At 37.7% G+C, this 27806-nt stretch overlaps 1 protein-coding gene across 3 annotated transcripts in view; it reads right to left on the reverse strand.

Annotated features, from left to right (window-relative positions):
- The window catches only part of LOC113581555 (copine-9), an 89327-nt gene that overhangs the window by 38731 nt on the left and 22790 nt on the right, over positions 1–27806 (reverse strand). For 2 of the 3 annotated variants that reach the window (XM_027016772.2, XM_027016773.2), the window contains 4 exons: positions 27147–27250; positions 19119–19158; positions 18923–18925; positions 17588–17664 (listed from right to left, as the gene is read on the reverse strand). In XM_027016772.2, coding sequence (XP_026872573.1) covers positions 17588–17664; positions 18923–18925; positions 19119–19158; positions 27147–27250 — 224 coding nt within the window. The remainder of the gene's footprint in view (positions 1–17587; positions 17665–18922; positions 18926–19118; positions 19159–27146; positions 27251–27806) is intronic. The other variant, XM_027016774.2, reaches the window with a different exon arrangement.

Consider the following 27806-nt stretch of genomic DNA (forward strand, 5'->3'; position numbering starts at 1 on the left):
TTTATCATGTTATTGTGGAATGTTTTAAAATGATGTAACTTAAATATTCTATAACCTTTTCACTCTTGTTTTGCTTCTGTCCCCACTTCTTTTGAATGTGTGGCAGGCATTAAATGAAGGTTCAAGAGAATGAACAGATCACTCAAGAGAATGAACGAATATTTTTATTTTTCTTGCACTTTACAAAATACCACAACATTTTCTTTAATGATGTTTGTAATAATTTATTGTTGTAGTATTTGCATTGCATCTTTCTGAAACTCAAAGCTACTTCAAACATAAAAACCAGAACCAATAAAAAAGCAACAAGGAAAAACAGCAAAACATGGCAAGCTAGGGAATAAAGCAGACACCGTGTAGAACAACACCATTAGAAAGCATTTCAGTTCAATTTTAAAAGAAGACATGGGGAGCAGCTACACCACATATTATATCCACATGTTTTGCACAAATTAGGCCTATGGAATACATATTACATTATATCATCAATGCTACAAGACATTTAATGTAGATCATCACATCAGTGAGTCACAGCCAATAGTAAAGACTTACATACATAATGTTACATCCAGTTCAATATCTCTACTTTTTCAGGTAATTAAAATATATATTAAATTATATATATATATATATATATATAGCTAAAATATATATTTTAATATAAAAAAGATAAAAAAGAACTATTCAAAATAGAACTCAAAAAAGATTCATGTTTCAGCATATTACATTGAGCTTCTACTTGAAATGCATGTCCATAGCTGATGGAGCTCATTTAACAGAGAACTCATTTAAAATTAGGATGTGGCAGCATACTGGAGATCAGTTTCTCCATCTGTGATATGAATGATATTGATAACCTGGGGAGGCAGACGGAGCTAAATTTAGCACAAGCCTGAATGATGCTCTCACCATGGGATACAGATACTGCCATCAATGTACGCATGCACGCACACACACACACACACACACACACACACACACACACACACACACACACACACACACACACACACACACACACACTTTCTCTCATAGACACAAATATGCATGCACAAGCAAAGTGAATTGCAAAACTGCAGAAATATGATCAGAAGACAGCAGGTGTGTGTGCTTGAAGGGATAGACAGATGATGCAATCACATAGCAGTGGCTTCTTTTGTTCACTGCAGCACCCAGGTCAACAATATTATAGTTCAGAGGAGGGACAGCTTCTTGTTACCGACTCGCTTGCATTTAGAATATGTGTGTTCCATAAAACAGATCTTGTGAAGTTTCAATAATAAAATGAAATTAATAATAAAATTAAAATTAATAATAAAATGAATAATAAAAAACAATTAAACATTCAAACTGCAATCTCAACTACGCAATTTATTTTTCACACAATATCAGAAATTAGTTCAATCTAGAGTATATCACTCACAGAATATTCCCAAAGTATATATCTTTGTAGTGTATACTTAATGGTCATTTCACTACTGCTAATAGCCACACTGATTCAGCAGTATGTGGTTTGTAAGAAACTAGAGGGTACTGGGCTGATTGGTGTGCTAACACAGCAGGTTGATTCTGATTCTAACACACTGAGTCGATTCTCATGCTGAGCATGTGTATGCAGTGTTTGGGAGCGTGGCCATAAACTGTACTCAAGTAAACATATTGCTATTTTAAATAATTACTCAAGTACAGTTAGTCATTTAAATTATTATTAAAGTAAAATTATGAAAGCAACTACTAAAAAGACTACTCAAGTATTGAATTACTTTATTGGATATCATTTAATAACACTGGGCAATAAAACTTGAACCTTATTGTTCCACAATTAAAATAGGTGGACCTTATCATACTTTTTATGGTGAATTCAAATTTGTTTTTAAAATTTTTCTATCAGGCAACAGATCAATTACATTTTACAATAAGTATTCATACATAAGGCTGCTATTACACTTAAAATATGTACCAGTTTACTTCTAAAATGTACTGGTGTATGGTTCTTGCCTATATTTGGCCTCAGGAATATTCTTCAGTGTCCAACAGTAGTCGGCTAACACAGAGGTTCTCCACTTTCCTTGGCTTTTCCTAATTATATATAATAATAGATAAATAAATAAGAACTTAATTGAACCTAAAGGAAATTGCAGCATTACAGTAGCAAGACACATAATTGCACAGACATATAATAAGCAAAAATGAGGAAGAGAGGATAAATAAAGTATAAAAAGTGCAATATATTTACTTACAAATCTGTATAAACACTGAATGGCCACTTTATTAGATGCCCCTTCCCTCTCACAATTGGAGCTTCCCTGTATGTAAACCAGACACATGACCCCAAAGTGCAGCAAATCAGGTGAACAAGTTTTCTATGGATCAGTTTCAGTGTGAATCCACATTAGAATGGGAATACTGAGTGATAATAATAGTGAGTCATTGGTAGACCATCTGAGGCCAGTATTTTAAAAAACGCCATCCTTCTGGGGTTTTCTTGTGCAACAGAGTTGAGAGTATACCCAGACTGATGTGACTGACCACCCAGTCAAAAGAGGATTCAAAATACCCAGCAAAAGGGGATCCTATGGATGTAAACTACCCACTGATGAAAGAGGTCACAGATGGATGTCAAGAATTGTTCTGAGGTGGTGCATAGTCAAAGAAATTGCAAGCAAATTGCAACCAAATACAACGCTGGTACTCATACTAGCAAGTATGAACACACAATTCGCCATCCCATGCATGGATGGGCTATAACAGCAGATCACCAGTGTTATCACTGTCTAAGGGAAACAGAAAGGCAAGATTCCAGTAGGCAAAAGAGAGCACAAATTGGATCACTAACCAGGAAAAACATCACCTGGTTAGATGAATCCAGATTTCTTTTGTACCATGTTGTTGGGGGGGGGGGGGGGGGGGGTCAGAATTTGGTGCAAGCAGCATGAATCTATGAGACCTTCCTGTCAGGAGTCAAGAGTTCAGGCAAGTGGAGGTGAAGTAATAGTGTGGGGAATGCACACGCTGGGTCCTCTGATACCTGTGGATGGACGTCTTACCTAAGCATTGTGGCTGATCGTTGTGGTTATACCTTCATGGCAGCTGTTTATTCTATGGCAGAAGGTTCCACGAACATGAAAGTGAGTTTTCATTACTTCCCTGGCTTTCACAGTCTCCTGGTCTTAATCCTATAGAGCATTTCTGGGACAAGGTAGAATGGGTGGATCAGAGTATTTGAGTTGCCTCCGTCTAATTTGTGGAAACTGCAATAAGCTCTTCTGTGCACATGGACCAAGATTACAGCAGAATGATTTCAACACCTAGTGGAATCTATGCCACGATCAATTGTGGTTCTGATGGCCAAAGGAGGTCCGAGGTGCTATTAAACAAGTGATTCTAATAAAGTGGCCTTCATTAAACATATATGAGCATGTGTAATGGCCTTCATTGCACATATATGAGCATTTGCATTAGAGCACCATTGGCATTGTACTAGATTTCCTATGATTGTTTACATCATGCTTCAAATGCTAAAAGGAGCACTAGTACTTGCAGGGCATAATGAAAGTGAAAGTTCATATCAGTAGCAGGTGAAAGTTCATATCAGTAGCAGTACTATAATGTAGTACTGTGTATTGAATAATGTATACTTTGAGCTGTATAGTGAAATTAGTGTGATTAAGCACAGTTCAGACAGTAGAAAGCCAGTACTGTTCCTACAATAAAGAGACTCATTGTGGGCAGAGGTAGCTCAGTGATTAAGGTACTTGACTTGTAATTGGAAGATTGTTGGTTCTAGCCCTACCACTGCCCAGTTGCCACTGTTGGGCCCCTGAGCAAAGCCCTTAACCCTCAATTGCTCCAGTTGTAGTCATAACTGTAAGTTGCTTTGGATAGAAGCATCAATTAAATGCTGTAAATGTAGAGCCTTATTGCAGTGGTTAAGAAAGATCTCATATGCTGCTCTTTTCAACAACACAGCCACTAAATATGCTTTTCTGACTTTCCAGTGTTGTATACAGGGTGTGGGAGATATTTTCCAAAATGGCTAGCAGTTTATTGAGAGTCTTTAGATCAGTCAAAACTTCCAAAGAGTCCAGTTTGATTCCCACTACAGAGCTAGCCTTCCTAATCAGTTTGTTCTGCTGTCCCAACACACAATAGAATATAACATAATAAATAGACAGAATAAAGCACTTGCTATAAGAGAAATTAAGAATGTCCATAGGTGTTTAGTGCAAACACCCAAGGTCCTCCTCAGAAAGTATAGATGACACTGACCCTTCTTGTGCACTTGTGTTGTTCAAGGACACACCAAGTTACTTGTAGGTCCCAGCTACCTCCACATCCACTTTATTGATGGTGACTGGTGACTACCATCTCCTTAGTCTTACTGATGTTCAGTTGTATCTGGTTCAGTTTACACCCAACCAGTTTGATAGCCATGTCATCAGAGAATTTCTCTAGATGATATGACTGTGCTGAACCTAAAATCCGAGGAGTACAAGTTGAATAATAATGGAGCTAATACAATCTCTTGGGGGGCCCAGTGCTACACAGAGCCATGTCTGAGACACAGCCCTGCAGCCGTACGAAGGTAAAGTAAGTCAGACAATCCAGTGTCCATGAGATGATAGACTCAACCACCCTGCATCAGCTGAAGCTTTTTCCCCTTAACAGCACAGGCTGAATGGTGTTGAATGCACTGGAGAAATAAAAACATTATCCTCACAGGCATCCTGTTGTGTCTATGTGGGGAGATAATTTCATCATCCACTCCACTGCCATTCTGGTATGCAAACATCTGAGGGTCAAGAGCTGATGTGACCACAGTCCAGTAGTCTCAGGTGAGTCAATAAAAGCCTTTCCAGTGTCTTCATTAGGTGGGATGTCAGGTCGATAGTCATCTGGTTTTAATTGTGTTCCTTTTCTTGAAGACAGGAATACACAACAACCTTTCCACCTAACAGATTCTTGTCAGGCTGCAGTGCAGGTTAAAGATGTGCTGAAGGATTCCTCATAGCTGCTCTGAATGCAGTCTCGGCATTCTGGGATCAGTGCCATTGGGCCCTGCAGCTTTTCTCTGTTTCAGTCTCCTCAGTTCCTTCATCACCTGGTCTGTTATAAATGTTGGTGTACTGTCACTGGAATGTCCAGATGTGAAGTGGAAGGTTGAAAGTTTACCCTCAGAGGTAATAAAAAAAATGGTTTAACATATTTGCCAATTCCGGATTGCCCTTTGTTAATCTAGGGCTGTGTTGGTTGAAGCCTGTGATGTCCTTTAAGGTTTCTCTCCTGGCATTGACTAAACCCCTAAAATTCAGCTATGTTCATCAAAATTACATATTTTAAGTTATTTCCAATTCCCCAATACCCTAAAAGTGGCTTAGCTGTAACTGTACACTTTTTCCTTCATTCAGTACGTACGGATCTATGAAAAAAAAATAGTGAAACAATATGACATGTAGCTACACCTGATATGTGAGGTTTAATGAAAATTACTTTTCTGAATCATGGTATTTATGCTCCCTTTTCATTCCATGTGGAAAATCTTGTCCATTCATTGTTTGTTATGTCTATTTCCTGTTATCCACTTGGAAAGTGGTGCCCTTCAGTGGTCAACTTTAGGGATTTCAGTAATCTAATTAATTTTAATGAGTTCATGTATATATGCATATTACTCCATTTTAAAACATCTGGACTTCTATGCCCAGGTCCAGAGCGCACTCGACACAATCTCAAGACATCATCTACATCATGGGTGATTTCAATGGCAAAGTCGGAAAAGGAGAGGATGCAGGCGGCCTAGGTTAGAGGAATGATGCTGCGGACCACCTTGTGCAGTTCTGCCAGAAGAACAAGTTTCCAATAACCAAGGACTGACTACTCAGAGGAACTTAATGGCCTAGAGGAACTGGAACCAGACCTTTTGCAAAGTGAAGTGGAGTGGGCACTGCGGCAGCTGCCAAAGAACAACGCACCTGGCATTAATGTAATTCCTGCTGAGCTGCTCAAACCAGTCCCAAGAGCTGCACTGACAACACTATGCTGAAAGAAATGTACCTGTTCATGGCAAAAGGACTGGAAAAGATCAATTTTCATCACACTGCTGAAGAAGGGAGACCAGGGATTGTGCCAACTATAGAATGATCGCCCTGATCCCTCATGCCAGCAATGTGCTTCTAAAGGACATCTAGAAGCACTTGGGCAACATCCTTGATCGAGAACTTCCTGATGTCCAAGCTGGATTTCGCAAGGGCAGAGGGACCCGTGACCACATTGCAAATCTGAGATGGATCATGGAAAAGGCAAGGGAGTACCAGAAGAAGCTTTACCTGACTACACCAAGGTTTTCTATTGCATCAAGCATGACAAGCTTTGAGAGAGGTAGGAGTGCCGACACACCTGATCAGGTTGATTGGGTCACTCTACAACGATCAAGAAGCCACAGTGCGAACCACGTATGGAGACACAAAGTGGTTCAAGATCAAAAGCGGCACAAGAAAAAAGTGCATACTCTCTCCTTTTGTTTTCAACCTCTATGCAGAGTGATCATGAGGATGCTGGACATAGACAATTGGAGCATTGGGGAGAAAATTGGTGGAAGAACCATCAGCAATCTGAGATATGCAAACGAAACGACCCTGTTGGCAGAGAACGAGAAGGAGAAGAAGCTGATGCTGAAGCTGATGCTGATGCTGAAGCTGAAAGAAGAAAGCGAAAAGATGGGACTTCAGCTGAACATCAAGAAGACCAAGATCATGACCACTGCTGACAAGGAACAACGAAGAAATAGAAGTGATCGATAGCTTTGTAGTCCTTGGGTCCCTCATTGATTGCAGTGGAGGCTCGACAGCAGAGATTAAGCATCAATTAGCGCTGGGGCATGAGGCCATGGTGAACACGGACCAAATATATGAATGCAAGGATGTCACGGGCACCATCAAGCAAAGGCTGATTACAGCCATCATGTTCCCAATCGCGACATATGACTGTGAGATGTGGACACTGACGAAAACAGACAGAATAAAAATCAACGCCTTCAAGTTCCGGTGCTGTAGAAAACTGCTATGAATCCCATAGGTAGCTAGAGTTGCCAGTAAAGCTCTTCTGGAACATATCAACCTAGTGGTGTCCCTGGACGGCAAGATCACCAGACAGAAACTGACCTATTTTGCACACGTGATGAGAGCAAATGCGCTGGAGAAGGAGATGCTACTCGGAATGGCCAGTGGTAGAAGGAAACAGGGAAGACCAAGGACCCGTTGGCTGGATTCCATCAAGCAGGACACGGGAATGAACATCAAGCAACTGAAAGAAGCCATGAAGCACAGGGAAGCATGGAGGGGACTGGCCTACAGAGTATCCAAGCGTCGGACCTGACTGAATGTGGAAATCCAAAACATCTGTATCAATTTTGTAATGCTATAATCAATTAAAACCAGTAATATTTAAAAAGTACACACTAATGTTTTTGGCCTAAATATTTGTAACTAAATCAAACCAAATGAAATAATGCTGAAATTTGCAATAATTTGCAAATTGAAATTTGCATAATTTTCTAATGAATTGAAATCAAATAAAATCATCGTGAGGTCAGAAACTTATACCTGTCTTGTGGACTTATGTTCTATATGAATTGCTTGCTTTATCAATGCCCTATGTATTTGCATTTTAACACCAACACCTTGGTTTAATATAATGATATAATAATTTATTTATTTAAATGCAAGTGTGATTTGTCATAATACATTTAGTAAAGGTTCATTGCCTTTTTCAGAGTAGCACAGTGCCTTTTCCACATTTGGTTACATGTTTGAAATTTGAGAGACCGACAGGAGTGTTTGCGTGTTTGTAAGGACATAAAGATGGAAGACATCTGTGGGTGGCCAGTGAAGGTTTTTTGAAGCTAATTATCTATTTGGACAAAGATCAAACAATCCACAGTGGGAAATTCATGCTCAATGTGTCTGCCAAACAGGTCTCTCATGGCAAGCCAAACTCTCTCTCTACTGGGGATTGACAGAAAAAACATTGGAAGAGACTAATTGAATACCACAGCATGAGAAAATGCTGATTAGAAATTCATTTGAAAGCAAACATTAGAAATACATGAGTCAGAAATGTTAAATGGAAAAAAGAAAAATGAAACCACAGTGTTGAAAATGAGCAAGAAAGGTGAATATAATTTTGTATGTTTGTTCATAAGTTACTATACATCATAAGTTAGTCAAAAAATCAACTAAACAATTGCAACTGACCCGACGCAGTGGGAGTTATGCTGATGTGATTGTGCTTCCCAATCTCCAAGTGTTACATCTGTAGGTTTTCATTGTGTTTCTGTCATGGCATGCAGGGCACCCAGGTGGGACATGCCCACTAACAAACACACATACACACACACACACACACACACACACCACACCTGCCCTGCTCCCAATCACCTGGTTATTAACCACGAGTACCTGTACCTTATTTGTCCACTTCCTATTTAAAGCCCACAGATACTCTCCTCCAGGGCTGTATATTGCTCACCTGTACAGCACCTAGAAAAGGTTCATAGCCTGCTCCCACGTCACACTATCTGCCATTATTGTGAGCTGTTTGTTTCGGTTTCCTTTTTTTTATTATTGCGTTAGCTCACTGCTGTGCATGCTGTTTGCTTTCTGGAGAATAAACATTCTCTGTGACTGTACTCGCTTCTCACTCCCTCCCTACTGCCATCAAAGTTTCAGGGTGTTTGTTACCAGCATGTTGAAAGTTTTTGGATGAATAAATTGAGAAGAGGTATCGGAACCCAAACTGTGTTCTTAAAGCCATCGTAACAGATATAAAACATTTTTTGAATTGTTACTTTTTATTGTATTAATATTTACAGTATTTGTGAAAATGTTTTATTGTATTTGTATTTGTGTTGAGTTTATTCTTACAAATAAACACTGGCCAGAAAAATAGGTTATAACCTCTTGGGTGATTTCAGAGTACATCACGTTATATAAAGGCAAAGTTCTTTATGATTTGTTGCATGTAGTTTGGAGTTAAAAATGTGTTGACAAATGAATATGAGGATGTAGGCTGACCATTTCTTACATATAGTCAGAAAAGCAGCTGGTGTATAACACAGCATCAGCTGGTCATAGGCTGACCACTTACAATAGCTGGCTGAGCGAAAAAAAGAAAGAAAAACAAAACGTTATTATCCACTGTGCTATACAGTGTATCTGCATGCATATTATATTAGATAATATTATATTGAATACTAATGAATTTGATATGCAATGCCTGTTAATGTTGTTTGTTTTCACTTCCTCTTGTGTAAGGGGCTTCTGCCTGCAGTTTTATCTTCAGTAAATGAAACTCATGCCCACTGGGGAAAATGCTAGGTAACCAATTTAATAGTCAAGGTCGGTTCAGTTTGTACTGTGTTTGGGGTCATTGTCATGCTGCAATATGAAGCACTGTCCAGTGAATTCTAGGTTTTGGTTGGATCTGAACAGCAAAGATGCTTCTGTACATTTATCTTGTTTCTGCCATTGGAAATCACAACATCAGTAAAGCCAAGTGAATCAGTCTGATTGACAGCCAAGCATGCCCATACCATCATGTTTCACAGATAAGTTGGCTCATGTGCAGCTCTGTTTGGAGGCAGTGGTTTGCACCCTGTGGTAAACCCTCTGAGGTTATACTGCTGTACTCCTCTCTTTATGGTCTTTGGCACATCAATACTTCCACATCCTGGATAACGTTCTTAAGCTGTGGTGAGTTTTCCCAAAGCAATGTAATACTTAATGCATTGTAAACTTTGCCTTCAGAATATTTATTAAGGAAGGATTCATTCTTGACACTTTTTGTACCCAAATGTAATATGTTGGCAAGGGTCCAGTAAGCCATTCTGAAGGAGCATAAATACCCAAAATATCTATACCTATATTAAATACCTATACTTCATTTGATTTATGCAGTATAATTTATAGCATATGATTTGGATGATGTAAACAGGTATAGCCATTTTTATGGACTTCGTGACCAATTACATAGTCACTATTTTACATTTTTATGTTTTTTTGTAGACATTTTGATTAATGTAAATCCCTATGATATTACAGCTGAGTCACTGATAATTTGTCATGCAAGTTTTCCTTCAAGACACTTGAAGTTTCCTTTTTTTTTTGCCTAATTTTGCCCCATTTTCTGCCCAAAATTAGTCACCGCTAACTAGGTCTCCCCTATCACATGCTAGCTACTACCCTGAAGCATAAAGCTGGCCACATTCTTTCTTCAACACATGTAATCAATCCAATCCTTTGCATTCCTCTGCTACTATCATGTCATTAGACTACCACATGTGCTTGAGAACTGTCAATCAAAACTGTCAAAGACAATGCTTTTGCCAGATATGGCAAAAAAAACCAAAAAACAAAGAAGAGCTCACTTGTAAGTTCAGCAATTATGAAGACTTTGATATATATATATATATATATATATATATATATATATATATATATATATATATATATATATATATATATATATATATATAAATAAAAAAAAACCTTGGATAATTACTACATATTTCTTGCACCTCAGTTGTGAAATGGCTCTTTAATCTCTAAGATTCATTCACATCACGAAACCCAACCATGTTTAGCAGATTTTCCTTATGAATTAATGTTCAGTTATCTACTGATGTGATCTGCCATGACCCCCAAAGCTCTACAGTGCATTCTTGCTTCTTAATAATATACTAATGTGATTTTGACACAGCTAATGGTTTGGTTTTGTTTGTAGTAATCCTCTAAGGTGATGCAGGCATAGAAGTTTGATTTTTTTTTTTTTTTTTTTTTTTTTTTTTTTGTCTATTCCTGAAGCCTGAAGATTGATCTTAATCTATCCAACAGTTCAAAATTTTCTTTCATGATTTAAAGTGCTGGTTTGCATCCACAACTGTCATCTAACTGGTCTTTTTTATGTTGGCTCTGTCTCTTAACTGTTTTATTCAGATATGTCAGCCTTACAATAGCAGTGACACTTCAATGTTTCTCACAGCATTAGATTCCAGATGCACATTCCACATCTAGAATCAGCTCTACACATTTGGTTAGCTCATGTGCCAATCAGCCAATCAGCCAACCGATAAGATGCTAAGCAACAGTCAACCAAATAATTATTTTTGATCCCCCATAACATTGACCACTATGTATAAAAATATTAGTTTTATACTTCCTACACAGTTCAAATAAATATCTAATTATGAGGTTATATATTGGCTCATACATATTAATGAAAATATCGATACCTATCATACATATCAATGAGGATCTCTGGGGAGCCTAGACAGGCCCATTTATTAAGAGCAGTTTTACTTTAACTTAATTCATCCAGCAATGTCAGCAATGTACCCCAGGGCTCTCTGGTATAGATTTAATTACTGTGAACATACTGGACTTATTTAGCATGCAAAGAAATGTATTAGCTAGCCAATCAGTGCAGATTAAAGACATTAAGAGTGTATTAGTGTGTACATGGTAACAAAACAAATCTAGAGCACAAAAATAAAAAAAGTACTTTGCCACTTAAACAACTTGGGTTTCCATGTTCATTGTTTAATTATTCAAACTAGAGATCACAAAATAGAGCTTTTGCAACTTTGGAACAGAATACACTGCGTAGTTGGTTCAGCTCCATGAAAGTTTACACTAAGAGTTTTTCAGTGTCAAATAATGTAATACAATGTAGTACTGTTTTGTTTTTGGTTTTTTTGGCTTTTTTTTAGGATTCATGCTGACATGTTTACCATTGAACAAACACCTCACTGATACACAAAATGTCATCCCACACGATTTTATTAAGGCAACAGGCATAAACAGATCTGACTGACATGATGAACAAAACACAAGTCCACTGGGATTCCAAAAGAGGGAAACTAATGACACATAATCTGGGAAACAAACAAAAGAAAACCTTAAAAGGAGAATACCAAATATGAGAACACAAGTGAAACACTAAGGAAACATAAACCAGAGAAACAAAAACACTAGAGCACAAAAGGGAATGTGAAAGACCAACAACCAAGACTCACACAAGGGGAATATATGCAAAGGCTAATGAACATGAACTTCAACAGGTAAAACAAATCTAAGACAAGTAATCAAATCAATAGGTGGAAACAACAGAATCAAAACAAAAGAGCAGATGGAAACACGTTGCTGTGGAAACTGCAACGCCAAGGGAAGCATGACTGTGACACTCACACAGAAAAAATAAAATATATCCATAGGTTATTTTTATAGGGGTCATTTCACCTCACTATTGCTCAGTGGTTTCCCACTGCTCAACTTGTCTTATTTTGTATGACAATATCAACATCTGCTTTGACATCACACCACATTTGTGATTAGTCCATGTTATTTTCTCACTTCAAAACTTGCTCTGCCAGAGTTTGCTTAGAAATGGACAAAACTGACTTTCTCAGGGGACCTCTGTGTGGTAGTTTGGTGCACAGCAGGTATTGGCAACATAGCAACTGTAACATTCTCACCTATACAAATGAACTGCACTTAGACACTGAGTTTCAGCAGAATCACACCAAACAGACCAGGGTGAACATGCCTTTAATTAGGGGTATTATTCCTTTAAAGACAGTACAGACTAGAAAAAGCAGAAAAGCAAAAAAGACATACAAACACACAAGCAAACATGAATAAAATCGCACATACACACATTTGCACCAAAGTCTTCTCTCTATGGCAATGGGCATTGGTTTTAGAGGAATATCTAAAAGCACACAACATAGGTAAGAAAGGTATGGTATCCTTATGTTATCATACCTATAATTTCACACTATTCCAAATTAATTAAGCAGCAGTCTTAATCAAGAATCAAAATGACCCAGCAGGGTCTGCTACTGTATGGTCAAACATGAATAAAAAACTTCTTCACACATGAAATCACTATGCTACTTATCCTTGCTTAAGTTAATGAATGGACGAGCAGATTATGTTATCTGGAGTTGTTTCTATTTCAGCACTCCTTTCACATCTTCTGTGTCTGTAAACATAGAGAGCCTGGTATGCTTTCTAATAATGTTCCAATAACAGTTTTGAGATGTAGACTGTGATCTCCCGGTGAGTGAACTCTCCTCATCCTCCTTCGTCTGGAGTGTTTCATATAAAACCACAGAAGACACCTAGGAAAATATTCTGCTGGGTTCTCATGCAAACCAATTGGAATATCTAATCTTGAAGAGAGGGAGAGTGAGTGAGAGAGTGTGTGTGTGTCTGTTTGTGTGTGTGTGTGTGTGTTAGGGAGAGAGAGAGAGAGAGAGAGAGAGAGAGAGAGAGAGAGCAGAATACTTTATGCTGGTGTGATTAAACTGGAAGAGGGCACAGATATAAATTAAAGTAGAAAAAAATTGGTTCCATTTTATGTAGGTCAGAGTGTTACCAGTTAAATAATGAAAAAAAGAGTATGGTGTGTAGGACACTGTGTGTGTGTGTGTGTGTGTGTGTGTGTGTGTGTGTGTGAGAGAGAGAGAGAGAGAGAGAGAGAGAGAGAGAGAGAGAGAGAACTCTGTTGGGCCATATGAATAATGAAATTGTTGCTTCTACAGTCAGAGTCTTTGCATGCTGTATTTTAAATATATATTGTCTGTACAGACTTGAATGCCTGTATCATGACATCTATGAGACTTAATGTAATGGAGCATGTATGGAAGTAAGATTTAATCTTCCTTAAGCTATACAACTCTACCACCATAAATAGTAATTAAACAGTCAAAAAGAGTAATTTACAAAATCACCCTGTATGGCATTTAGTGTGTTACACCTGTGTCTCCTCTATGTCCACTATAATTCTGTGTCCACCTTAATTCTTTGTAATTCAGCATAAAAGAGTGTGAGAATTATCTTTTGAAATCTAAAAAACATTTAAGAACAATAAAAAACAAACCTAACACAACAAACAGAAACAGATACAAAACTGGTAAATAGATACAAAACTGAACAATAGAACATCTGTCAATTGCTTCACCCATCCTAGGGTTTGATACTTTGTTTACAAACTTCATTCTAAGACCATGAGATAGAATTTGGTAGTAAATGTATGATTTTCTTTTGTTTTATTAAATTGTTGTGGATTTTACTAGAATATCCTACAGGAATTATGTTCACCATCATGAAAAAAAAATTCACTCCTCACAGTTTATATCAAGCAAACTTGCCATTCTGTGTTGAATGTGACTGAAGTTTCATTATATGGTAAATCATTCCAGAATCATCATCAAAAGCAAGGATGGGCTGTATGACCACTGGTACACCAACATTTCGACTTCGGAAGGGTCCACCCGAAAAAGCCAACTCCAAAAATCCAATCCTGTGGATCACGAAGCCTAGCTGTCTCATCATTATTGGCCTGCATCACTCATGATGGGTTGAACCAGCAATACGATGGAAAACAGACACTCTCTGTCAGTGCCACCCAGATGGCTTGATGGAAAATGGACACTCTCACTAAGTGCCAACAGTAGAGCCCAACAAGTCATAAGGACAAGGATTTCCCCTTTTACGTTACCAGCTGGTATCAATAGTAACGCTCCTTTTTATATATAAAAAAAATAGATCAGTAACCCTTCCCTTCTATCTGCAATGCAGCCTCCTCAATCCTATCTTCAGTTCTTTCCTAAGTTTTATACTGTTAGTCATGCTGTCTCTCATTCAGTTAACTAGTTTCCTTCATTGGTTGGTTTGACAAGTAGACTGACCAGTTGATTATTCTCACAGGTTACCTACATTTACCAGACAATTTTATCCAAAGCAACTTACAACAGTGGCAACTTGGCTGTAGTGGAGCTTGAACTTGTAACTTTCTGATTAGCAATCAAGCACATTATCCACTGAGCTACCACTGCCCTAACTAATCAGTTTTTCTTTTTCCCATTCTTTCCTGTACTTCATTAGGTAGCTACTTTGGTCCACCATGAATCTAGTTTGTGTTCATTCATTTTGGTTACTTTGTTTGCTACATTTGTTATTCTGTATAGATTTTAGAAAACTCAATATTAGTAGAATCTTAATGGTTTATATGCATGTTATCCTTTCTGTTTATTCAATAAATATACTCTATGTATAAATGTGTGTGAGTCACAAGTGATATTCTAACTTTTGGTTGACAAGAAATAATCACATTATCGAACTGATGACTTTCGTGAGTTGAGACTGAATTAATAACAATTCATAAATTAATTAATATTAATTAATTCTCCCTGTTAATCATGGTGATGCCCCAATTAATCTTATCAATCATGACTGACAATTTATAAAATTGTTAAACCACTATGTAAATCTCAGTTCTCTGAAGGGATTTTATTCGGTATCACTCTATCTATTTTTAGGAAAAAAAGATGACAAGATAAAAAAGAAAACAGAAAAAGGAAAGAATGCACTCAAGTTATATTCAGTGATAGCCAGAGTGGGAAACACATTTTCTCAGTTATTACAGAAACATGCCTCTGTACTATGGCAGATTTATATATTTTTCAGAGAAACAGAGTTGGGGGGGGGGGGGGTGTCAAAGAAAGACACCGAAAAGGAGATTCTGGGATAAGGGATTTTGGGCATTTTATGTTTGTAAGTAAACCACATCAAATACATGGAAATGAATGAACTCAGTACATTATTGGGTACAATATAATACATTTATAGTTACTTTTGTGGATTCCAAAAATTGTAATAATAATATTAAAATACATTCAACTTACGTCTACTATAAAACAATAATTAGTAAACAAAAATTTAAACAATCATGCACTATAAATTAAATACTATTTAGACCACTACTTTGGACCAGCGTATGATACTATGCCTTACATTCAGGCATTTCTTATTTATAATGATGTTCAATTAGTCTAATTTGTTCTGAAATACCGTGTTGAATTTTTTGAAGTGTACTAACCAGTCACTGATATATATTAATGGAACCTGTCATAGATATAACTACAGAACTTGCTATAACTGTGCATTGAAATGTACCAATCATTGCTAATTGCACAAAACAATTATGATCACAAGATTACTGCAGTAATCATCAGAATCATTACAATTGCCACTCTTGCCATTTTACACTACTTTTAATTTTATTTCTGAATTCATGCATTATCTTACCCTACCCTACTACATTATATCCCACGCCAATTCCTCATACCCCACCTCACTACATCATACCCCACTACCTCATACCCTACACCAGTACCTCATACCCCAGGCCACTACCTCATTCCTCACCCCACAGCAAAAAGTACAAGTGTTTGTTTTACAAGAAGCACAGGGAAATTGATTTATTTGTGACACAGGGCCAATACTGCAAGAAATTACAAAACCTCAAAGAACAAGGTTCAAGACAACTGCTTCGCAGAATGCAAAGAGGAGCCGTAAGACATACAACGATGTTTATTGTTAAACACAAAAGACAACGTAGCACTTAGGCTATAGCAGGATCAAACATCGACAATATCCACATTTAAACAAAAGATTTATATACTCACACACTAACAACACACAATGAGGAGCAGGTGTGAAACACGGGGAGGGTGTGGCCATACGGACAAACAAGCACGCACACACACACACAGGGAGACGTTTGGGAGGAGGGGCCATACCGTGACATTCAACTTATATGTTCATTTGATTTTTTTTAATATTTATTTAAATTAAATTTACATTGATTTTAATCATCTTCTGTTTAATGTATTTTTCTTCTTTTCTTCATTTAATATTTAATTTAATATTTAATTGTTCACTATTTAAATCAATTATATTTAACCTTATTGTAATAATAACATATATTATATATATAATAATAATATTGCTTTTGAACCATTGTTTTTTGTTTGTATGTTTTTGTTTTTTGGTACTATGATTTAACAAATGTCTGCAACATGACAAATAAGATGTTAATGACTTGCATTCCAGTGTGAATGTAGGCTTAATTGGAGCTGCCGGGCTGTGTCTAATGGCAACAGTAGCAGGTGGGTTAGGAACGTGCAGCTGGGGTTGTGAGCAGCTGTGGTGGGGATGTGGAGCTGGATGTGGACATGCATGCTTTAATGTTACTGCATTTTAAAATGTTGATACTTTACCCAACCTAAAGCCAAACAAATCTTGGGGTAAAGACAACAGTCCAATATCCCTGTCTTAAATAACATTTTTTAAGATCTTTCTGTCATGTGACATACGTTAACATCATTGCAGCATCAAGTTTTCATAGTGTGAGATGAGCCATACCCTGCAACCCTTGCCAGTCTAAAACACATTTTCATATCATGAAGCAGAAACATTCTGTAAAATAACTTTAGCAAACACTCCAGGGAACTGCATCATGAAACCAGAACTGAATTTGTTCCATGTCTCTAAAACACAAGTATTTTAGAACACATAGTTGTGTGCAGGCTATTGTCAGTCTCGTGAGAAGTAAATATTTTATGAGTCAGTATTACGAGTGCTATACCATGTTACTATAAGTGTTTGAGACCCAATGTAAAAATATTCAGAAAGAGCCTGTAAGAAGAACTATTCCTTGGTTAATAAATAAAAAAGACTGGACTCACGATAGTGTTCTCTCCATCCGACTACCCGTTGAGCCAATAATCTCCCCAAGTGTGCAAAATGTCTGGCCCAGAAAATCCTAGAACAGCAAAGACATTAATAGGTACACAGAAAAAACAACCTTCTGGAGATGAAAATGTACACTCAAACCGCACTTCATTAGAACTGTATTTATAAATACCAGCTTGTTGTGTATGGATACAGCTTATAGCCCATCTGTTGCCATGCACAGTTTGCATTTGTCATCCTCCAGCTCCTAATTAATGGTCAGTTTCTATGTACAGGACCACAGTTGGCTGGATATTTTTGGGGGTGGCAGACCACTCTCAACCTCAACCCACTCTCAACATATGTTGAGTGACATGTAAAAACTTCAGGCATACTACCATGCCTGATAAGCTCATGCTAGTGACAAATCCGTGGCAGTGACACTGCAGTGTGAAAAATGGTCCATCGGCCAAATAATATCCAGTAAGCAGTGAGTTAGTTGTGAGAAACTGACTAGAGATTAATAAAGTAGAAGGTGGATGACAAATCGTGCACAGCAACCAATGGGCTGTAACTGTAGACGTATAAATTGCACCAGTAAAAATCTTGTGTTACACTGAGTATAGGTAGGTGTTTCTAATAAAGTAGGTGGTGAGTATATTTATATATATAAATAAGCCCAGAAGGAGAAAATGGCTCATGCTGTGCAGTATTTCTTTGGAAACATTAAGGCACCTAACATTATCACAATATAGTAACAAGATGTAAAATACTTAAACTAATCCATAAAATATTAATCCTTAATCTAATATTTATCATCCATAATTTCTCAGTTCACCAGTGTTAACCCCAGCGTTATTTGCAGAACATTCTAGGTCTCTCTCTTATCACGCTATGCTCCAGTGCATAAGAAGCTCTGAACTGTCTGAACTACTGGCTGTACTGCTGGAGAAGCTCCACCTTGCCGAAGGAGAAGCCTAAAGGCCAGATTTGATGGTGCATCACCTGGGTAGCAGGAGAAATGAACTGTGATATTTGTATCTAATGGACCAACAGCCAGCCTGCATCCCAGCAGCAATGCAACACCTTAACTGGGTAAATTCCATCCAGACATATTTTAATGTTTTAAGCCCCTTACACTAATCAATCAAATCCTGTTTGTGTTTACATTGCTGGTCCTCATTTAATTTAATCTGAGAGCTTTGATTAATTTCTTGAGCTAATTAAATCAGCCATTAGCTCTAGCTAAGTTTGGAAGCAGTAGTCCACAAGGTCTCCACAATGTTATCTCTGGAACTTTATAATGTTCATGGTTTGATTAGTTACAAACACAGAAAAGGACTTCTTACCTTCTGCACATCCAGGAATAGCAAGAAAGGATATAAAGAGAAAGAAGTTAAATATCTGTCACACATAAATATTGAAAATGCATCTTCTGTTAAGCAAAACAACGTTCACTCTGTTTACTAACTTGAAAAATATAGATACAAACCTAACAATAAATATCAGTACAGAAAAATAAAAAATAAGATCATTTAAGCTTACATGTTTTGAGATATTTGAACTTCTTGTGTCCACATTGTACCTAAAATACAGGATAAAGACCCAAAAGAACAAGGAATACAATCAAAAATAACATTTTAAGAGACAACCTGCTATCATGTACATTCTGCTACAATAAGACATAGGAGGGTAGTGTTCACATAAAAACATTAGAAAACTTTATTTTAAACATAATTATAATTAGTCATAGGAAAGGTCTCATGGAGACGATTTAGTAGTAATTACAGAGAGAGAGGAAAATTATACCCATTAGAGTATGTGTGCCGTGGGAAGTGAGAGAGAAATGAGAAGAGAAGCGATGGGTCCATAAATTGCACTCATTTCTTTTCTTTGAGTATGTTCCATTTTTCTCCAGGCCACAAGCTCCCACAGGGAACCCTTATGAGCTGACATGAATGAGACTTTGAAATGATTTTTGTTCATGTTTAACAAAAAGGATTCCTCTCTATCTTTTCTTCTTACACACTATTGACTTTTGCATATTTTGGAGCATTATATGCTGTAGCACTGATTTATTTCTCTCTCTCACACACACACACACACACACATACACACATACACACACACACACTAAAAGAAACATAAACAGAGGGAGTCCCTGCTTCATGCATGAAGTTTCCATGTTGGAAATGAGAAGTTATTGTCTGGTAGGGAGCCCTTTTCCAGAAGGGGCCCAGAAGGAATATTTCAACTCAGCCCCTTCTCTCTGCATGGTTCTCTGGTCTGGCTGTGCACTGAGGCTTAGAGGCAGTCAGTCGAGTGCCAAAGCCCACACCCCAGAGAGGTGCATGATGGACAGGCAGGAGACGCACCACCTCCCTGGCACAGCCATGGGGATAGTGTAGGGCTGGATAGGCATGCTCCACTTGAACATGGAGGTTCATCTGTGCTGTAGCGGTGTGAGGAGAAGGCCAGAATGTTCATGGAATCATAGGTATCACTGACATTTGGCTTTTTTCTCTTTAAGTTCTCAGCACTACATCTCAATCATGTCATTTCTGCAATTTGCCTTATCTAAACCATATATTTTCTTTGGCTCTTTTGTCTCTTTTCACCTCCGTAACATTCTCATTCTCTCGCTCTCCCTCGTTTATCTCTTCCCTCTCTCTTTGAAACATATAATATCTCCTCTGTATGAGAATGAAATTATGCCACAGCACGAGAGACTTCAGACACCGCTGAAATGAGATTTACTGCACAAGAAAGATAAACTCACTTAACAATCTAATGGCAGTCATCTCGTTGCAGCAATTACAAAACACAGCAGAGGTAGGTAGAGTAATTCTGAAAAATATTTCCATTAATATCCAAAACATATCCTGCTATACAGGTCCAGTAAATGCTTTAGTGAATAAGCACTTAAACATGTTACAGAGTTAAAAACAGCACTTCTCTGTTGCAATTTAAAGTGGTGCTGCAGCAAAAAGAAATTCAGTTAGCTACTTTTTCACTGAGATTGTTTACGGCCACAGGCCTTCTGCACAGCTTCCTTCATTATCACAGTGATAAGAACAGCTTTTATAAATTTCTCTCATTTTAGTGAAGTTACTGCGTATTATTGGAAAAACTGTTGGCCATCTAATTAGAATAAATAAAATTCTAAAATACCTTGTAATCTTTCAAACTGAATGTGTATGAGTGTAGATTGTTATATGGGTGTGAGGTCTTGCTCAATGGAAGCACACAAACAACAGGTTTTTATGTTGTAAAAAACCTATTAATCTGCATGTTCTTTACCAGGAACCAAATAAAAGGTGGAAATGGAAAAGAGGATTCACATTATGCATATCTGTTCACATGACTATCTTGACCAATCAGAATAATGTCCTTTTTAACATCCCATCTGTTTGAGCGGTATCCATTAGTTGGTCTGGTGCCCTCTCAGCACTGAGGCAGTACTTCATATCTCTTACAGATGTGGCTGACTCACTGCTGTCTGCTCAGTTATTGCAGCTACAGTGTCAAATAGCTCCTTAGCTCTTCTGAATGGAGCCCTGAAATACTGCTTTGATATCACCATTTTTTAGAAAAAGGGGGGAATAACTTTCAGTTGAGAGGACAAAATCAATATTTGCCACTCTGTATTAATGTCAGTACATATATCTTTAAAATAATCTGCAAAATTAAGTTTGTCACAACATAAAGTTTCCATAGTTGATGATATAGTGTTTGTTAACTTCTGCCATACTTAGCTGCACTCTAAAAACTGTCCCATCAAAAACAAGTCAAAATGCATTAAAATTGAAAAAGCTAGGTAAGCACTTGGTAAAATGTCTTAAAACTAGCATAAACATTTAAACTCTTTAAAACAGTAACTAATCTTAAAGCTAGAACAAACTCTTCTAATTAAGAAAAATAGGTATTTTCTATTGTTTAATAGCTTCCAACTTGTGAGTTTGAGGTTTAACATGTGTTTCCTCCAAGAGCCTCTTTCTGGCTTGGTCTGTTCTATCCTCAGGAGTCAGTCTCTACCTGCCATGCATCAAAGGAGTCCACCCTCTCCATTCAATCCCATGCTATCCATCCAAACCTTCTCCAAAACACCTTCCTCCAAAGACCTGCAAGCTTAGCACTTACACTACACTTCTAGGTGTTGAATGCACATGTAAAGTACATCAACCAGGTAAACTGCCTGATTGGCAAATAGGGAAATCAATGTTGAAATTTTAAGTTGCTGATTATAGAGAAGGGACCTTTTGCTCTTAGAGCAACTGAAACTCATATTTCTGGGCCTCCTACTCTTTCTTACATTCTCTGGGCCAAACATTTTGGACCACACCACTTCCTTATCTTCTTCTTGCTGCCATTTTGACTTCTGCACCCATCTCTTGATCTTTGGGGGCAAATCCAGCCTTTTAGTACAACTTCAGAGGTTCTTTTACCTCCCACAATTCAGCAATCACTCAACATCACCTGAAGACGTGGTCTGCATTAAAAAAAAAAAAACTTTTTTGCATGAGGGAGAGATTGAAAGGTTGAGGTCTGTTTGTAATATAACACCAGAACAATGCTATAACCTTTAAAAAACTCTACAGGAATGATCTGTTAATCACAGACAAATCGTGAGTCATGAATAGACAGTACTGTCTGATCCATATTGTAAGCCCACTACTATTTATTAAGGTCTATCTATTTCAAAGGAAACCATATTCTGTAACATCCAGTTTTAAATCATATGCAGTTTAAGGCACAATCTCCATTGTAGTAACAAGAAATCAACTGCTATATTAAAAAACACTGAAAGGCTGAAATGGCCCAGTAGTTTTTTAATAACAGAAATGAACTTATTTTTTATCTCCATATATACTAGACAATAATACAACAGTAAATATATCAATAATTCTCTGGAGAACCTCAGAAACAGGAAACCAACCATGAAGATTCTTTATCTGAACACTTTATCAAACCATCAGTGTTTCATCAGACTGAATTTGTCCAATTTGTTTTGGTTATCTCCACACATTTCATATTTCACATTTTTGTTTGTTTACTATGTTGTCAGAGTAATAGAGTGCATACTGATCTACTCAAATTTCAGAATTCAAGCCATGCATTTAAACAGATGACTTGTAATGCCATACCTCTATCAGTCTTCATGCTTACACTGAAAGAGGGTATAACATCAGCAAAGTTCAGGTAAGAATTTGGTAATAATCTGTCCTCTTTCCATCAGTTCTGGAAGGCATGCACTAATATGAAAATTGTGGGCCATGTCAAATGCCAAACCTGGAGTTTAGAACATATAGGCAAAAATATTGGCAGTAAATAAATTATTGAAATGTTCCAATGTGTGAAGGGTCCCCTGTATGAAGGGACTCATTCTTAACTGTAGGTGTCACTACCTCAACCACTCCTCTCAACTCATTTAATAGCAGTTCTCTTGCCACGCCTCCTACCTCTTTTAACTGCAGGCTGTCACACCTTCAGCCACACCTCCCACCTCATTTAACTTCAGTTAACCACACCCTCAGGCACGCCACTCACCTCATTTAACAGCAGGCTGTCATGCCCTCAGCCACGCCTCCTACCTCATTTAACTGCAGACTGTCATGCCCTTAGCCACGCTTCCTACCTCATTTAACTGCAGGTTGTCATGCCCTCAGCCACGCCTCCTACCTCATTTAACTGCAAGCTGTCATGCCCTCAGCCACTCCTCCTACCTCATTTAACTGCAGGTTGTCATGCCCTCAGCCACGCCTCCTACCTCATTTAACTGCAGGTTGTCATGCCCTCAGCCATGCCTATAACCTCATTTAACTGCAGGTTGTCATGCCCTCAGCCACGCCTCTAGCCTCATTTAACTGCAAGCTGTCATGCCCTCAGCCACTCCTCCTACCTCATTTAACTGCAGGTTGTCATGCCCTCAGCCATGCCTATAACCTCATTTAACTGCAGGTTGTCATGCCCTCAGCCACGCCTCTAGCCTCATTTAACTGCAGGCTGTCATGCCCTCAGCCACGCCTCCTACCTCGTTCCAGTGCTGTGCCTCGCCTGCCTACTGACAGCTAACTCTACCCTGTTTCCCTTTGTTCATCAGCTGTTTCAGCTATTTTCAGTTCTGGACTCAATTTTTGCATCCCCAATTTTTGTTAAACTATTTCTGTTACACATGCACACCCACTACCCCTATATCTAACACATTTTCTGGGACCTTTACTGGCAGATGGGCAAATGAGTGTTCATATATGTGTGTATATTCATATTCATACTACATGCCTATTCTTTCAACCTGGCACATGGATCACTAGCATATTAAAATGGTTTAACATTTTAGTCATCACTCAGTCAGATTGAAGACAGTGAGGTAATAAAATGTTTTGGGTAAAAGAAAGTCAAAGCAGTAAGCCAAATATTATTCTGTATTTTCATAAGGTGATCTGTGATCTCAGTATGGTGGTCTCTGAGGGTCTCTGTACCTGGTGTAGAGTGGTGCAAAAGTGGGTTTGAAAGCAAAAGCATGAAGATTTATAATATTTCTGTGGATATCTTAGGACATTGTGCAGGGAGCTTCAAGGCCACTAAGCAGGAGCAAAGCGGATTATTCTGGTTTGTCTTAGCAACAGGTACCAAGTGGTATAAGAAATAATGTCATCAATAGTAGGTGGGCAAATGAGATAATATTTTTCAAAAAAGAGAAGTCCCTCATTTGAAAATAATGGTACCAAGCTCTAATTGACATAAGTACTGAATATCAGTTAAATGGTAATGGTAAATATATATGTATAATTTGGACATAATGGTGGAAACATCAAAGATCATTATTTTTAAAAATGGGGTGATTATATAATAATCCTTGGAAATATGTATAATATTCAATTCCTGTCTACCCCCTTCAGACATTCTCCAGAGGCCTCAAATGCTTGTTACCACTAATTTACAATAAAGACCAGGACCAGCTCTTCTCTTCAACTAATTCTTAAGTCTGCATCTTTATTTGCTATTTGGATTTATAACTTTAAAGCCAGCTAACTGGGAATTTAGGAACGAAAATAGAAGGACAGGAACTCCAATAACTGATGATACTCATACCAGGGTCTATCACTACATGACCTTTAGCTCAAGGAGTTATTGATTTAGGCTGGCTTGTCTGGGTAAGGAGTATACGATGATAATTACATGTCTCCACTCTTGCCTTGTGCAACCAATATAGCAGAGACAGGTCAAGTAAATATATCACACATTTAAAACAAACACAGGACAGTAAGGAATAGTAAAAAGAGGTTGTGCCTAATATAAGTGTGAAAAGACCAACAATCTAATATTATGGATGAGGGTGAAATCTAGTAAACGGAAGTGGTACAGTGAGCATTTCTTTGTGCTCTCTGGGTGCTGATTATCAATAATTTAGGCCCTAATGATTTTCAGGTGGGATTGGCTTAGCATTACCACTACGCAATGGGGGCTCTCTAAATACAATGACTCAACAATCACCACCAGCCAAGACATGACTCAAATTTACCATCACCTACGCTAATGTATCTTTACGACCCTGTCGTCTCACTGGTTCTAATAGACACCAGCCAAAGATCTCTCTTGAAGGATATGTGACATATGATATTCAGTGAACCATCTTAAATAATCAAAAGTCATACAAAGAATATGAAGTAAAACCTGTGCTTTGAAGTGACTGTAGAGTATATATTAATGACAATTTTCATGTGATTGACATGTTAAGGGACTTGCCAGTTTCTGTCTTTCTTAAAGTGCTCTTTCTCTCACTGCTTCACACATACAAACACACACACACACACACACACACACACACACACACATAAACAAAAGACCCCCTGCACACATGGTTAAAGAGACAGATGATGCTGTTCTCCATCTGTTTATTGACATCCAGATGGTTGGGGACTTCAGCTCCCCACTGGCCCCATCTCAAGGCCAGGTACATGGGCACCCTTTCAAACAAATTTGACACTTATATTAAATCCAGGACTCAAAATGAAAGCTAGTACAATGACAAATTTTAAACGAGTGTAATGTGCATTTATCTGCACGGTGTATCTGTGACTGTTACACTGATGCTAGTTCTCCATGAGTGTCTGTTGTCTGATCCCCACAATGTGACATTAAAAACTAAAGGAAGAAAGCTTCAAAAAATGCCAAATCAATAATGGCTTTTCCAGATTTGTGAAGACAGCTGTAAAAAATGACAGCTATACCCTTCTGCAGACATAACTCTATCCCGCTGCAACACTTTCACACAGCCTGCAAACACAGCCTTCTTTTCAAGTGGAGAAGCCCTGTGTCAGAGCTGCAATCGATTATGGTGTGAGAAAAGTAAAGAACGAGTGAGAAAAAGACCAAGTGAAGGTGGGAGCAAAAAATAGATATAGAATTCAAGATAGGGAGTAGGAGATACATATGCAGGACACAAGTAAGACCGATGCTAGATGGATTAAACAATTACTCCATACTATAAATATAAATGTCCTTAACAAGTAACAGATGGAAAAGGACAGGGGTAACGTAAGGAGAGATGGCAGAAGAGTAGGAAGACGTTGCATCTGGAGAAAGCAACAGATGCAGTGTGTTGAAAGGGAAAGGCTGTCACATGGAAATATATATGCTGCAAGATATCCAATAGCTTGGAGAACCTGTAGAATAAAACTCTTAATTTGTCGGATTTGTCGCGGAAACCATTCACATACCCATGCTCAGAAATTGAAGTCACAGACTGAAGTTCACAAATGTGAAAACTATTTTCTCTTGAATTCATGTTTACAGTACAACCACAACTGAGCAATGCCAGCTTCTTGATTCTTAACACAACTTAAAAACTGTGCAGTAAACCATTTTGTCAGCCACCCCATCTGCTTTTTCTTGGTAATAGCCAAAACACATTCAGTATGACCTGTTATAAAATTAATTTCAGTTGTTATATTTTTCTAATTATATGGTGCGCATAAAAATGATTTGTGAAAGATCTCTGTTGAATGTTCATGACCATTACATAAGGAGTACTGTGCAACCAACAGGTCATTATTATAATAACGCTGACAGGGTGCTGAGCATGGTTTTATTTAGGCACCCTGGCCACCTGGATGTGCATTATCCCACTTATTACATTATTATTAGACTGCTTGCAAAAAATTAGATAGAATTTATTTAATCTGAAAAACAGCAATAGTTGCTTATTGCAGTGGTCTTTTATTCAACAAGATCTCAAAGCTAGAGTTCTGTACCTCTAGGGTGTTGCAATATAAATGTCTCCATGCTGTCAAGTCCTGATCTGTGTGAATGATCTGAGCAAGAGTTTGTTCCAAGTTCCACCTGATCCTCCCTGAGCACTTCAATCCCCCACTGAAAACATCGATCACCTCCCCAGGGTGAACACAGAAAGACAGAGAGGATGAATCTATCTATATTACTTTAAAAGAGGCTTTGGAAATAATATGTAGGCTTCAAAAACTTACCAAAATAACCAATACTTGCCCATACTAAGAACAAAGAACAAATTGAAAACATTTATTCTTTCATAAGAAATATAAAATATGTACATACACATCAAAGCGAAGATTCTGCTTCTCCTCAAAGAAAAAATCCAGTACAAACTTCCGCACAAAGTCTGGATTCAGTGTGTTGTCAATCACCTCAGTTCTGCCATACTAGAAATGGTGAAGAAGAATTGGGAAGAAGTAACAGATTTTGTTTTCATATCTGTAAATCAAAACATTAAACAAATTATACTGCAACATTGTACATTATTTTCCCATACAGTTGCTCAAATGTTCTTGTCTGTTTCTCACTTTAAGTCACCATGGTAACTTTAAGCACAAAACTTCTATTCCTGTTAGCCAATAGACCACCTCCTCTTTATAAGACAGTGAAGAGCTATCGATTGCCTGCTATACCTGAAAACATCAAAAACACCCTATAAACCCCCCTACATCCTATCACAATGTCCAACTGCAAATTACATATTCAATTTTAATCCAGACAATATCTATATTACACTTTATATATTAATTGTTAAAAAAAAAAAAACAACAACTCTGAGAGCCGTTAATGCCTCACTTTTTTTTCCCAGGCTTTTGGCCAATGAAGCAGGCTGGTATATGTAAAAGTCATTAATATCCAGCCATATGTAAAGGGCCAATGAAGCAGGCTGGTATATGTAAAAGTTATTAATATCCAGGTTAGGGAATGGGTGATTATGTTGTA

This window comes from Electrophorus electricus, chromosome 3 (genome assembly GCF_013358815.1).
Source record: "Electrophorus electricus isolate fEleEle1 chromosome 3, fEleEle1.pri, whole genome shotgun sequence".
In the NCBI taxonomy this organism is placed as follows: Eukaryota; Metazoa; Chordata; class Actinopteri; order Gymnotiformes; family Gymnotidae; genus Electrophorus; species Electrophorus electricus.